This window comes from Thamnophis sirtalis, unplaced genomic scaffold, assembly GCF_051295495.1.
Source record: "Thamnophis sirtalis isolate CommonGarterSnake01/CBP01778 unplaced genomic scaffold, rThaSir2_p1.2 scaffold_6, whole genome shotgun sequence".
Classification (NCBI taxonomy): domain Eukaryota; kingdom Metazoa; phylum Chordata; class Lepidosauria; order Squamata; family Natricidae; genus Thamnophis; species Thamnophis sirtalis.
The window spans coordinates 96,267,343-96,282,920 of NW_028261386.1; the positions used below are offsets into that span (position 1 = coordinate 96,267,343).

Below are 15,578 nucleotides of genomic sequence, written 5' to 3' on the forward strand. Positions count from 1 at the left end.
TAGCTTTCCACATACGTTTATATATTTAACAGACTACATTTGCCTAGTTTTCTCCTGGCACTTGGCAATAAAACAGTTCTCATAATAGCTGTTTATTTCAGAAGGCAAAAGGGGCTTATTTCTATGGTATTCTATGAGCTATCCCAACTCACTTTTATCTAACCTTTAAGTAACTCTCATCTCATAGCTGTACAAATATATTTTTTTAAATCCGATTTCCCTTTCAACTAAAAACAAATGAGAAAAAAGCTCTAACTGTCCCAAGGCAGAGGTAAGTATATGAGGTTGTCTGAGCAGATCCCTTAGCTTTTTCTCATTGCATTTTTAGCTGACATTTTACATTTTAGTATTCTGTATCTCAGCAGCTTCTTGATAGCTCTAACCCTGAGGCCAAGAGACGTTATTTCCAAAATTGGAATGACACTTTTCTACCCTTCTCAGCTAATCATTAGAGGCTGCTGGGGAGGGATGCTTGTCTGTGTTGTTTTAAAATGTAAGCTACAGAGGGACATTTCCAAACTTTATGGAAAGTAGCATCCTACAAAGAGGTCTTTGGAGACTTTGGGGACTTAACAGAGGCAGTAGCCTGTTTTATATCATGTAATGGCAGTAGATAGAACAACATTTTCCCAGATAGCTCAAAATATCAGCTTCAGATACTCATTGTTTGTCAAAGTTCCTGTGTTAGAGTTGACTCACTGTGGTCTAATCTCTTCGTTGTTTGAATTCTAGACATTTGGAGAGATGCGCACCAAGCAGCCTTTCAAAATTACCTTGTGATTAGAGAACTATCTAATTGAACCCTTAAGAATCATTTTTATTATTTTTCTACAGTAGCATTATCTATAGTTTATTTTATATCATATTGAATGCCCAGGAAGAAGCTACAACATACCTTCAGGTATCTTGTACTTCTTAACCACTGGTGTATCCCTGTATTTCAAGGAATTGCAACAAAGACTAATCTTATCTAAGTCCGGGGTCTCCAACCTGGGCAACTTTAAGACTTGTGGATTTCAACTCCCAGAGCTCCTCATCCAGCTTTGCTGGCTTTGCTGGCTGAGGAATTCTGGGAGTTGAAGTCTACAAGTCTTAAAGTTGCCAAGGTTGGAGACCCCTGATCCAAGTCACCACAAATATGAATCTACTGTAAAGAACCTTGAGGAATTTCTAGTGGCAGCTACATTTTGAATTAGGAAGCAGTAGGGTTCCTTAGTAAATTCAAGACAGAGCTACGTGATGGAGATATTGTTATTAAGAATAATCTTTGGATTATATCACATCATCTCTGCCTTCGAAAACAGCAACAAAACAAGTGCACAGTACTATTTCTCTGGTAATATCTTTGCAAAGCTTTGTAGTCTAGGGGGAAGCTGCTAGTTGTTCTACCCAACATGAAGGTCACAAGACTTCAAATTTTCTCATTAGAGGGAGGCTAGGTGAGAGTGCACATGTAAGAGAAAGTGCTAGCCATGAGGCATCAAGAGGTATGGTGGGGTTAAGTAGTTTTAGAGGAGTTAAGTCTTAAAATACAGTCTTTTACTTTCAAAAATCACTGAAGTGCTCCAATCAAGGGACTTGCCAATCCAGAACAGTGTCCACTACTCTATGCCTAAACAAAAACTGAAGCTAAACCATTGTGGAATTTCATTGTTTCTTGTAGAGGATTTATATTGCTAGCCAGATGAAAAAACACGAGTGTCTGTTGTTAAATGGTTTATAACTTCTCAATATTCATAATATAATAGGTACTACAAGTGATTCTGGCTTAACAACTGTAATTAGGTAGGGCCAACAACTCCATCACTAAGCAACACTATCATTAAGCAAAACATCACATAAACATGATGGACTCACAACAATCTCACTTTTGCTGTGGCTGTTAAGCAAATCAGTTGTGGTTCTTAAGCAAGAGTCTGTAGAGATTCTCAGCCATTCAGGTCATGGTTGTCCCAACCATGTCCCAACTCTTTTTCAGGAGGCAAACTGGACTTACTTTCTAGTTTTTTCTTTGGAAGATGTTTCACTTCTCATCAAAGAAGCTTCTTCAGTTCTGACAGGATAGTGGGGAATGGAAGGATTTATATTCCTTGCAGACAGCTGGTCATCTGCATCCTTTTAGAGAGCTGTTGAGGCCAGCTGAAGGTTTATCTGTGTCCTCAAGGTCACCTGAGTAGTGCTCCTGCTTCCTGTAGTCTGCAATTTTCTCTGGAAATTCATTCCTACTCCCACACCATTCAAAGGGTGTTCACTCCAAATTGTATAGTTAAAAGTCTGTAGAAGATTTTGAGACCTTAAGACTTTGAGACCTTGCTTAAGACATTATGCAAGACTTTGTGTGACCACAACAGGTGATTTTACTGCCAGCTTCTCCATTAGTTCTGCTTGCCAGAGGCCATTGCAAAGCAAGCAAATGGTGACTACATGGCCACAGGGTGCTGTTATGGTTGTAATTAACCCCCAGTTGAAAGACACCCAAATTGCTAACATGTCATCTAGTGGGCCAGACAATTGTAAATATGAAAACTGATCATCAGGTTATTTTTTCCATTACCATTATACATTCAGACAGTCATTAAACAGGGAAGTTATCAGGCAAGGTTTACCTGTATGCACTTAATATGAAGTTTAGGACAAATCCAATAAGGCAAAATATTTTAAAATCCCATTAAATCTTGATGACATCTTTGTCAACTATGCATAGCCTGACAAATGATTGGACACGGGAAAACACAACTATTTTTTTTTTCCAAATATTTTTATTGCAGCACAGTGAACCATATTTCAGTAAACAGGTAGGAAGAATATTTCCGGACAATAAAACTTCTGGGAAATACAAATGAAAATGCATAAAAGCCAGTCACCCTATCCATTGCATCAGAAAAGAAAGCATAAATGCAGTCTAGAAATGAATATAATAGAAGTACTAATGTTTTAAAAATATATTTCATTGAATGTAGAGAGTTGCTGACAAGGCAACATTATTTTATTTTATTTTTTTACTTTTTGTCATAAAGTTTCTCAGGATTCAGTTAGGAATTAGTTGTGCCACACTAAACAGTGCAGTTGCTGAAAATAGATTGAAAACCATTGAAGAAATATTCCTGATTCAGGAATCGGCCTAAAGAGTTCTATGGCTTTTGACTCAGGCAGTACCTTATTGGCAAGAATAATGGAATTCTGACACTTCTGCATAAAAAAAATATATCAAAAAATGAAAATTATGACACTGGCTGTTCATGCCATTTAGCATGCATAGTAGCAAAATATGGGGCCAAGATGCTTTCCTTTGATAAATGTTTTTATTTTATCATTTTAGTTTTTTTTTAAACATCAGGAAACTTGCTTCAACTTGATGATTGAGATTACCAAACTCAGTTGAAAGGGCCCTATGTACTTAAGGTGATTTTGAATGCAATTTCATCTCTTAACTAGATTGGTATGCTGATGGACTTGTTTTACAAAAATGCCACAAAACAGATAAATCACCTGAAACAAGCCAAGCTGGACTAGCAAATATTGCATAAACTGTAGGTGCTGTTATTGCATGCTTCAACATTTCACAAGTTGTATTCTACTCTGGCCTGATGAAGTGGTCTATAGGTGTTATAGGATATTTTATTAAACCACAGGACAAACTTGAGAACAAGATGATGGGAGGAAGGTTTCAAAAGTCAGACTAAGATCTTGATAGATGGATAGAAATTAATGCACCATAGTTGAGCAAAAAAGTGCCACATCAGAAAGTGTTAAGATCCATGCTTAATCTCATAAGAAGTGAAAAGCTTGGAGGTGGCCTTAATGGAAACTATCTTTGGAACAATTTCCCAGTGTTTTACCACACAACATACAAAATGTAAGGTTTTAATGAAGCTGCATGTTTCCTTTACATGAAGAAGGTAAATTTAATCAGTTTTGGCAACAACTATTCAGAATGTAAGATCCATCTACTGGACCAGCATTATTTTCAATATTAACATATTTTGTAAAATAAGTGTTCCTTGGTGTATGTTATCAAGAGAAATTACAGAAGAAGGGTTGAGTCCTTCTTAAGGTTGTTTGGGATTTATTCATTTTTATGTATACTTCTTCATTTGGATGAAATTGAAATTTATAATAGATGGCCTTAAACTTTAACTCCCATCTTTCCAACAACTTTGTGGTATTTGTTGTTATTAGCTGCGAAGTCATGTCTGACCCATCACAACCCCATGGACAAAGTTCCTCCAGGCCTTCCTGTTATCTACCATCCTCTGGAGTCCATTTAAGCTTATGCCTACTGCTTCAGTGACTCCATCCAGCCACCTCATTCTTTGTTATCCCTTTTTTCTTTTACCCTCAATCTCTTCCAGAGATTAGGCTCTTCTCCAGTGAGTCCTTCCTTCTCATTAGGTGGCCATAGTATTTGAGTTTCACTTTCAGGATCTGGCCTTCTAAAGAGCAATCAGGGTTGATCTCTAGAACTGTCCAGTTTGATCACCTTGCAGTACAAGGGACTTGCAAGAGTCTTCTCCAGCACCATAGTTCAAAGGCCTCAATTCTTTGCCGCTCAGCCTTTCTTATGGTCCAACTTTCACAGCCATACATTGTAACTGGGAAAACCATAGCCTTGACTATACGGACTTTTGTTGGCAGGGTGATGTCTCTGCTTTTTAGTATGTTGCCTAGATTTACCATAGCTTTCCTTCTCAGGAGCAAGTGTCTTTTAATTTCTTGGCTGCAGTCCCCATCTGCGGTGATCTTGGAGCCCAGAGAATGAAATCTGTCACTACCTCCATTTCTTCCCCATCTATTTGCCAGGAATTGAGAGGGCCAGATGCCATGATCTTAGTTTTCTTAATGTTGAGTTTCAAGCCAACTTGTGGTATGGGCAATACAATTTATGAATTTAATGAATGAATAAATCAGAGTTAAGATTTCTCATAACTTGTATATTTATTGTCTTTTGTTTATTGGAGCTTGTATATTTTTCTTTGTTGTGAATTTTTTTCATAGAAGCAATTCAATAGCTCTATTGGTGTAGCCCAGTATTCAGCTCCATAATCTGACACAGCATGTAGGAATTGTGCATATTTAGTGGTAAGCTGTATACATTCTTGGTACTTAAGGGTACTCTTCTTTTCTTTAATGAATAAAATGGAAAAATCTCATTTTCCTTTCTGCAAGAACTGTTTTTTCACTAGTTTAGGTGCATCAAATTAACTTTCCAAGAGTGATCCTTGATATTTCCTGTACAACTCTTTTTGATTTGCCTATGAAGGTCTGTGAGATTTGGATATAAGTGCTGTCAATGAAATTTCTCAAACAGCCTCTGGAATATAGAGTAGGAAAATGAGAACAAGTTAACTGTCAAATTGTCAGATAAAGAGATATTTTATGGTTGTAAATAGAACTCTAATTTTAGTTAGGTACCTTCTGTGGACAAAATAGTGTATTTTCTGAAGGTCTGGACTCATAAATTGCACCCAGGTTTAATGATTTGCATACAATGGTCATTGCAAGAAATGTCCCTTTCTATTGTTGCACTAGCTTTGCTCTGGTTCCTTCTGTTAATATGATTAGATGAAGAAGACATAATATATTCTGAATGTGGAATAACTACAAATACAGTTTTGAAATGATTGGTGTTAACAACACATAATGACCAAATTTCTAAAAATGTGGCCGATCAATAGTTTAATTCCAAGGTATCCTTCATTCAGCATTTAGATACAATTCAGAGTGTTGCTTTCACTTTTTGGAACTCTATAATAGACAGTTGACTGAAAAAATGCTTCCTCCATATTTTCCATGTTGCATCAGGTGAATTTGAAATTGTAGGTAGGTTAAAAAAAAATCTAGTTTCTTAAAAGGGGTAGCAGTTGAGCATGAAAGCTGCCAGGCATTCACCTCTGAAGGTCCAATTAAAGTGATTTAGTAGTAATTCAGATTTCAGATTTAATTTATTTGTATGCTACCCTTCTCCAGGAGGGACTCAGGGCGGCGAACAACTCAAAAGTGGAAAGGGGATACAAACACAATACATATAATTAAAATACACAAGAGTCATACGGCTATACAAGTCGAGAGGGGAGGGGAACTCATCAACCCCAGGCCTGCCGGCACAGCCAGGTTTTGACGGCTTTCCGGAAGGCCTGGTAATCATACCTATGCACAGGAATCCTCTCAACTAATGGTTAGCACCTGCTTTGGGTTAGATAAGAGTCAACAGGTTTCAAAGAGAGTTGGACATAGTTTGCTTGTGGCTATGTAAGTAGTTTGCTTGTGGCTATGTAAGGATTCTAGACTGATCCCTCTTTTAACTGCACCTGCAAGTTCTGCTACTCCTTCTCTTACAGTAGCACTATTAACATTTTTCTGTGCAGTGTTCTTGCTACTTTTTTCGAAGTGGTGCATTTTTTTAGAGGGTCCAGTTTTCCTTTATTTATTTTTTCCTTATTTTGTTAAACTTTCTACTGGCCTTACCTGTTGTAGAAATAAAATCTATCTGTCATACAAATACTTAAAGTAAGTCAATAATTTGGACAATCTCTTGAGAAATTCATTTAACCAAGCAGAAACATAAACCAACATGAATTACCATACAACACATTAGGAATTTTAAAAAAATTTCAGGTTGTTAGTTGAAAAATAAAAATATTTAACTCCTTATCAAGATGCAACATTCTACTGATGGAAAGTTGGCTACATTTTAATGATTCCCCACCACCACCTTTTGTCAAGTTCTAAGGAAACCTTAGGGTTCTATACAGCACCATTTAAAAAGTCCTGGAATAGATAATCTGACATTTTCATGCTGAGGTGTAATCTAATGTAATAACACAAGCATTGAAATCTGAGATTTCCTTCCACCTTTTTCAGTACTTTCTAGAAAGTCAGTGTATAGAGTGCATCAGTGGAATTAGCTATGCAGGTAGCCAGTTTTGGGCCCATTAATTTCAGGGAAAAGATATTCACCTCCTCCACAGAAAAGCTTTCAAGTATTTTTCCATGATTTTGCCCTAACACTGGAAGTTGAGGTAAATTAGCAAAGATTGCTGAAAATTGCTCATAGCAATCACCCACCTGTTTACGGAATACCAAGAATCAATCATACAATATAAAAAAACCTCCCTGAAAATCCCCAAAGCAATTGAAATCATTATTAGAACACTCAATACATAAATATTTTTGAAGCCACTAATAATTCAAAATTACAAAACAGTTAAACAACTGTTTAATTTAGGAGGGATTGTGCATTTCAAAAGTAGCAGTAGACAGAAAGCCCAAGATTGAGTCTTCCTTAAATGAATTGCTTGAAATAAAAGTGGGTTTCTTGGGATAATTTCTTTGGTACGATGCAAAAATTAAATATACTAAATTAAAAAAAAAACTATTGCAATAACACTATAGTCCCACAAATAATCAATACCAGATTGATTATTAATCATGGTGCAACAGTCTAGTAGATTATGGAATTAATTAGAATAGAGTTTGTTCTCCAACTATGATATAGGATCTGGTGCCCTTTAGATTTTCTGGACTACAACCCTGGCAATCTATTACCATTGTTTCAAATAACTAATTAACCTACTGCTGAAAAAATGGCCAGTCCAGGCCACCATAGGTATATAAACATAGCTTTAGTGCAGAACAATCTTCTGTAATTGCCCTCATGTTAATAAATAAATTGACAGCCCTGCCTTTCCATTTAAGCGTAAAGAAACAAACAAAAGCATTTTCAAAAAGAAATCCTTTAATGAACTAACCGCACAATTAGAATAAGGGAAATTGAGCGTAGAATGAAGATTGCTTTTTCCCCGCCTTGTGTAACTATATTATGCCACATGTCTTTAAAAGATCATAATTCCCTTCAGTAATATATACAGAGTAATATTGTAGTAAATAAAACCATTTGATTAATAAATTAAGGAAAATAAATACGATGTATTTATTACTTTAAAAATATCTTAATTTCTGGTTTTATTAAGAATTTCTAAGGCTAAACGAAAGAAAATATTTTAAAACATTTCAATAAGTGTGTATTTTGTATAATAATAATCTAGGACAGGGGTATCAAATTTGCAGGCCAGATAAGTCATGTATTGGCCACGCCCACCCCATTTTAGCGAAGGGAAAAAAAGTTGCGAAGAACAGGGCTACTGTGCCCTCTGCCTATGTTGACTGGTTTATTTAGCTTTCCCCCTACATCCTTGCATATTCTTCACTTTTTCAAGAGAAATTCACAAGGGTATTGTAATTGCAGGGATAATCTCATGATGTAAATACCCTACTTTATCTTGTATCGCAGCCTCTATATACATACTATATGAATGTATATGTGATTTAGTAAACAGTAAAGGTCACAAAAAATAGGTTTTATATCATACATTTGAGCCACTCTGCATAGTCATCCTCAATCATTTTCAAAAATATTTAAATAGGATTAGTAAATAATTAGCATTTGTAATCATACCGAATTATCATACACCAAGGCATTTCTAACATTTTGTTTGATATCACAAATTAAGAACCCAATTTTGCTAATGAAATTATTATACATCATTCTGCTTTGGTCCTTTGATCTGTAATCTGTTTAAAAAACTAGTTTTGAGCCTACAGTTTATAAACGCCACTGGATATAGAAGATCAGAGTACATGTTCACAGGAAGCTGTGAAGGATGTTGGGTGAGACCACAATAGTTGCTACAAAATTTATATGATTGAAATTATTGTCCTTGAAGCTACATTCTTTTCCAATATTGTTTCAGAGCTGGAATTCAGCAGGTTCTGACCAGTTCTGGAGAACCGCTAGTGGAAATTTAGAGTAGTTCGGACAACTTGTAAATACCACCTCTGACTGGCTCTGCCCCCACCTATTCTCTGCCTCCCGAATCCCAGATGATTGTGAGGAAATGGGGATTTTTCAGTAACCTTCCCCTGGAGTGGGGTGGAAATGGAGATTTTACAGTATTCTTCCCCTGCCACGCCTACCAAGCCACACCCACCAAGCCACACCACACCCACCAAGCCATGCCCACAGAACTGGTAATAAAAAAAATTGAATCCCACCACTGGATTGCTTGTACCTGATCCACATTATCTCCAGTATGTCAGAAAGCAGTTTTTTAAGAAGACCAATAGAATTCCTTATCTTCAACTTCAACTGCTTCAGTCCTCTCCAAGTGCTTTGGGTAGAAATATCCAACTTTCTGTTGGTCCAGAAAGTTAGGGATTTAAAAGTTGTACTTAATACATCTAAAAGACACCGGATTGGGGAAGACTGATACATACTAGAGTTAATCCCAAATTCAGATTATCATTTCATTCATTCATTTCAGTTTATTCAAGTTTTTTCTTGAATAAGAGCCAAGGTGGCGCAGTGGTTAAAAGCAGCACTGCAGGCTACTGCTAGATCAGCAGGTCAGCGGTTCAAATCTCACCGGCTCAGGGTTGACTCAGCCTTCCATCCTTCCGAGGTGGGTAAAATGAGGACCCAGATTGTTGGGGGCAATATGCTGACTCTCTGTAAACCGCTTAGAGAGGCCTGAAAGGCCTATGAAGCGGTATATAAGTCTACTGCTATTGCTATTGCTATTGCTATTCTTCATTCATTCTTTATTGATTCTTGAATAATTGAAAATGACCTCTAAGAATGAAGCTACTGCTTTCTTTGTCTCCAAACCAAGTCTCATCTGGTTTTACATTTCTCTGTAAGTTATACCGCCTCGACAATATGGACTAATTAAAGAGACTTCTATTAATGTGCACAATGTCTTCCTTTATGATTGATTGAGACTTATCAAAAACATAAAATGAAGTCTATAGTAATGACAATATTAGTGTATTCCATTCTGGATTTCTTTGTAGTTTTGCTGAATGCCGTGTTTAATTCTGTATTAAGAATTGGATAGTTGGAGGTATTTTTGATGGCATGTTGTCCTTAATTTGTTCTCTGTTTACTTTGTGCATCTCCATTTCATACTTTTCTTTAAATAACTATTAAGATACATTTCACCTTCTGTTGACTCATCTTATGGTTTCTCGTAGCTTATTCGATAATTTTTGCAGCACTGTTAAAAGGTTATAAAATCTTAGACTTTTTTAAAAAAATGGGCATGGAAATTAGAATTTCTATTATTGTTGATGGACTGTACAAGCTACAGTAATGTTTTATAACTCTTCTTCTACTTCTATAAGATACTGGTAGTATTTGTGGTGCAGATTTAGGTTTTTATTGATATTAACATTTTCTTGGCAAACTCTGTGTATGGGTTTGTTTGTTTACATATATAATCTTTGTGATAATTGTAAATTCTGGCAATCGTAAACTATTGACAATTATATCACTTTGCCACTAGTTCTTCCTGAGATTTTATAATATACTAGCTCATAACCCGGCATTCTCCAGGTATTTATTTATAGGGGGAAAATGTCCAGACCAAATGTAATTTGCAATGTTGGATTTTCCTCCTTATCAGAGAGAGCCACCTTGTAGAGTAATGTGAAGTCGTTACCATGGCAACTCCACTGTGCTGTACAGTGGAAGCCATTATTAAGGCACAACATGTTGTATCTTAACAGAACACACACACTGAGAGGGTGTTAGGGTTGTCTTACCCCAACAGTGTTTTTTTTTCCAGAGAGTAAGTCATCTGTGTACCAAGTTTGATTGAAATTGCTCAAGGCATTCCAGAGTTATGCCACACATACGTTTTTGAGCACAAACTAGGTTTGTAACTATTCCATACAAGAAGTCCTCAACTTACAAAAGTTCACTTACTGACCATTTGAAGTTTCAGTATCACTGAAAAAAAGTGACTTATGACTGTTTTTCAAATTTATGGTCATTGCTGCATCCCCATAATCACCTGATCAAAATTTACCCATTTGACAACTGACTCATTTATGCTGGTTGCAGTATCCTGGGGTCATGTGATCCCCTTTTGCGACCTTCTGACAAGCAAAGTCAATGGGGAAGCCAGATTTACTTAACAACCGTGACAGCTGCAGTGATTTAATTAACAACTGTGACAAGAAAGGTTGTAAAATGGGGCAAAACTCACTTAACACAATGTCTCACTTAGCAACAAAGAGATTGTGCTCACTTGTGGTCATAAGTTGCGGACTACCTGTATTCTCAATATGGCATGTCCAACATAATTATTTTTAAAATCAACACTAACCTTGACTTTATCATAACACAGTCTGAGGGCTGGAGAGTGACACCAGACTGCTTAGCAAATTCAGAAAAGAATTTGCTTGTACTATTTGCAGTTTTACTACTTCAATTTTTCATCAGAGTTCTTCGTTATGGCATTGTTATACCAGTACTACTTCATACAGCCTTTCTGAATAATAGTAGCCACTTACTAGAGCTTTAAGTAGGGGTGGGCTGCTACAGGTTTGCCCGTGTTCGGGAGAACCTGTAGCTGGTTTGGAGAGCTTCCAAATCCCACCCCGCCCCTCCCAGGAGTCTCTACACAGCCCATTTTGGATGTGAGGTAAGTGCAGGGCCCGTTCTGAGGCTTGGGGAGGGGGGAAAACAGGCCTCCTGGAAGTTCCAGAAGGCCAGAAATGGGCCCGTTTTTGGCTTCCAGATGGAGGCAGTTTTTGCCCTCCCAGGAAAGCTTCCAGGGCCTGGGGAAGACAAAAATGCTCCCACACCATAGTGTAGGAGGCCAACTAGGCCTTGCCCACCATGGTCACGCCCATCTAGCAACCGGGCAAAGAACTCATTGATGAAATTTTTGAAGCCCACCCCTGGCTGGAAGAGACAATTTGTGAATGAGAGAGAAGCCGCATCAAAAGATGCTGACTGCCCCAGTTTGCTGACAAGAAGTGACGAATAATTATTTTTGTTTCAGAGGCTCACTGAAGGAAACTATAGTTTGACCAAAAAGCTGTGTTTAAAAAAATATGTACATCAAATTATATAATTTGCTTTTTCTTATGCATTGATTTCAATTCTTTCTTTCAGGAGGTTGCACCTTTGAAGATGGCCCGGGACCCTGTGATTATCATCAGGACCCCTATGATGATTTTGACTGGGTACATGTTAGTGCTCAAGAGCCTCATTATCTACCCCCTGAGATGCCTCTTGGTAAGTGTCCAGAGTGTTGGTAAAAACAAATATTTTGTGAGATGTGACTGGATGCATGTTTTGTGCCCACAAATTTGAAAACTGTTCCCCAGGGAACAATATAATAGAACGAGTGAGGTGGGGATAAGAATTACCTGCATTCTCAAATGAAAGAAGGATTAACGTATTTAACTGGATAGGTTTCTAGATCTAGCTTTATTATAGGTAAAGGTAAACATTTCCCTAGCACATGTGCTAGTCATTCCTGATTCTAGGGGGCAGTGCTCATATCCATTTCAAAGATGAAGAGTCAGCGCTGTCCGAAGACATCTCTGTGGTCAGGTAGCTGGCATGACTAAATGCCGAAGGCCCGTGGAACGCTGTTACCTTGCCACCAAAGGTGGTTCCTATTTTTCTACTTGAATTTTTTATGCGCTTCCGAATGCTAGGTTGGCAGAAGCTGGGACACTCCGTTATGTGGCACTAGGGATTCAAACTGCTGAAGCTCTAACCTTCTGATCGACAATCTCAGTGTCTTAGCCACTGAGCTACCATGTCCCCTTTACTATTTATAGCTTTACTATAAATATATGCTTATTGTACTCCTGTTTAACAGAATTACAGTGAAAAAAACCCCTAGATCTTTATACACCAGCCCAGACCTTTTGACCTAGCAGCACACTGACTAAAACAATTACACTGCAAGTTGAGTTCAGATTTGTTCTTTATCTTATAAAAGTCACAGCCATACTCGGCAGCATCAAGATTCTACTTTTGCACGATAATTTCCTTAGTTTCTAAGATTTATACTGAGGTCATTGCTTACATAACCAAAATGGGCACTACTAATGAGCAAGACCAGGTATGGATGGGAAAAGGGGAAAAGGAGTATTGGGTGTCCAGTGAAGTACCCTATAACCCAGAAATTTCCAGATAGCACTAGAGAGCCAGCATGGTGGATCGAAACCAAAATGGCTCAATCATAGAAATGAGGACCAAAAAGATTCACTTTCTGCCATAGAAATTTGCTTGGAGACATGATAGGCCCTGTCTCTCAAGCTCACCTACATCATAGAGTTTTGAAAAAAAAAATACTATATATTTTTTCCTTTAGTTTCTGAAAGAAAAGTAACATAGAAATCAAACAAAATGCTTGGCAGACAATTGACTTAATTCATTCACATTTGAATTTTGAAATAGAATACAGTAAAAATTAGCTGTTCACCTTCAAAGCAGTTAAAAATGAAATAATTAAAGCTGTTGCACTTTGAAGCTAACAACAAAAAATGTGACTGTAATTTATACTGCACAAACTCCACAGCAATGAAAGAATATGAATGCTTATATCTGAGAGATCGATTAACTGCAATTCCTCCTAAACCAGGGATGTGCAAAAGATTTCTGCTGCAAAACAGCTATTCTAAGTATTGTATTTGTGAAACAAAAATTGTTTTGACAGTTTGGTTTTGAAATTGAAACAAAACACACCTTTTTTTCCCAAGCATGAAAAAAAGCTTAGTTGTTTCAAATGGCATTCTCTGGATTGTTCTAAGTTTTAACTGCTCAGGGCACTGATTGGACTGCTGTATGTATTATTATTTTTCAAATATTTTCCAGCCAAATCTAGTCCTGTTGCAGTTGATTTTGAGTTGGATGGGGAATATAGGAGAGGAGTGTTGGAGGAAAGAAGCAGTTATCTATATGCTTGGCAGCTTGCCTGGGAATTTTTTTCTCTCTCTCTTTTAAAGTGCTCAACTTCATACAAATGGATGGATGAGCTGTATCTCTGTTGTGCTAGGCTTTATTTTACAGGCAGAGCTAATATGAAGTTCTGCATGCATGATTGTACTTCTTGTTCAGCTGTTGTATTTTAGAAGTACTAAGTACAATGTTGATTTGGTTGATTTCCTAAATTTGTGAGGTTTCTGCACTGTTTGCTTGCTTTTGTGTCCCGTTGGGGGCTGAGCTTCAGTGTGAAGATTCTGTGAATTGGGGCAGCACTGCCAAACCTTGGCATATGTCTACATTCTGAATGTGTCATTCAATCTGGTTCAAATGTACTACATTCACTTACATTTAAGAATAATAGCTTGTTGCTCCATAAAGGGTAACTACAAAGAACAAATCCTGTCACTTTTCCTGACTATGCATTCGGCATATAGGCTGCCAAGCACCCAAAACATCCTGATCTTGCTAAATGGTGTGGCACATCAGGGGGGGGGGGAGGGAGGGAATCAGCAAGGATTTTTTAAAAAAATGTAATGCAGAACGTTAAGATAACCTTATAGGGAATATGAGCTAATTGAAAGAGAGTTTTAAAGAGATTAGGTGCTCTCTTTGTCTTCTAATCTTTTGCCTGAGCAATTCAGAGAGTTTGCATAAATTGGAAAGCTTGTATCTATGCTTCCTGATAACAGATTTGAAACAGACTTTTTCAAAGAGTGAAAGCAAAGTTGTGTTCCCATTGATTCCTAAGGACAGCCACCCCCAACCTTTCTTGCACCAGGGACTGATTTCAGAAGAAAAATTGTCTTCCACGGACCAGGCAGTGGGGATGGTTTTGTGCACAACCTAGCCTAGGTCCCACTCATGCACAAATGAAGCTTTGCTCGCTTATCTGCCACTTGTGCAACAGGTTTCTAATAGGGTGTACTGGTCCATAACCCATTGTTGGGAGGTCCCTTCCTAAATTGATATATTGATATACCTGGATAGATACAGCAATCTCCTAGGAAAGGGCATGCTTAATTTGGCAGTTGCAGACAGATGTTACTGTATATGTATGCATAGGCATCCTAGTCCAAATCTTCTGTTTATCTTTCGGTTGAGATTTTACAATGCCATTATAGTACTTTAATAGCCACCTTCAAAGTATTACGCTAGCATGGTAGGGAATATTGCCACAAAGTTTATTGATATAACAATGAAAATAAAGAAATAAACAGCCATATATTTGGATTATCGTACATATACAATATATGTGACTTCAAAAAATGTTTTTATTTCTAAGGCAGTGGAGAAGGGTAAGAAAAAAAAGATGGACCTTCTGATTGTTCTTTAGTTTGTGAATACTACTAGGATTTTGATTTATGGAAATGTTTTCATTGTTAATTACTACTGTGGACAAGATAATGAATAACTGGAAAGGTGCAGCCTAGATGACCTTGTCTGTTCACCTTTGATAAACAGCACAATTGGTGCTTTCTCGATAGACTGTTATGCTGAACAAAATGAATGCTTCTGAAATTCAAGTTCATTTTTCAATTAATGGGATATTAAATAATTAATCATGCAAAAGGAGGAAATAAAGGTCAGGACTATTTTATTTATTCCTTCAAACAACTTGCAGCTATGTAAGGGTGGAATAAGGGACCTTTGCACTATAAAATTAATCCTACCTGCTTGCAACACTGCCATCCATTTTCTTGTCTACAGTTCTCTAATTAATTATACTTAAAAGCAAGCACCCTTTCACTTTTATAACTAGCAATTAGGCTTTCACTTTTATGTGGTTCCA

At 37.2% G+C, this 15,578-nt stretch overlaps 1 protein-coding gene across 7 annotated transcripts in view; it reads left to right on the forward strand.

The window, feature by feature from the left end:
- Nucleotides 1–15,578, forward strand: part of PTPRK (protein tyrosine phosphatase receptor type K) — a 432,976-nt gene that overhangs the window by 73,449 nt on the left and 343,949 nt on the right. For all 7 annotated transcript variants that reach the window (XM_087718519.1, XM_087718514.1, XM_087718515.1 and 4 more), the window contains exon 2: nucleotides 11,960–12,082. In XM_087718519.1, coding sequence (XP_087574645.1) covers nucleotides 11,960–12,082 — 123 coding nt within the window. The remainder of the gene's footprint in view (nucleotides 1–11,959; nucleotides 12,083–15,578) is intronic.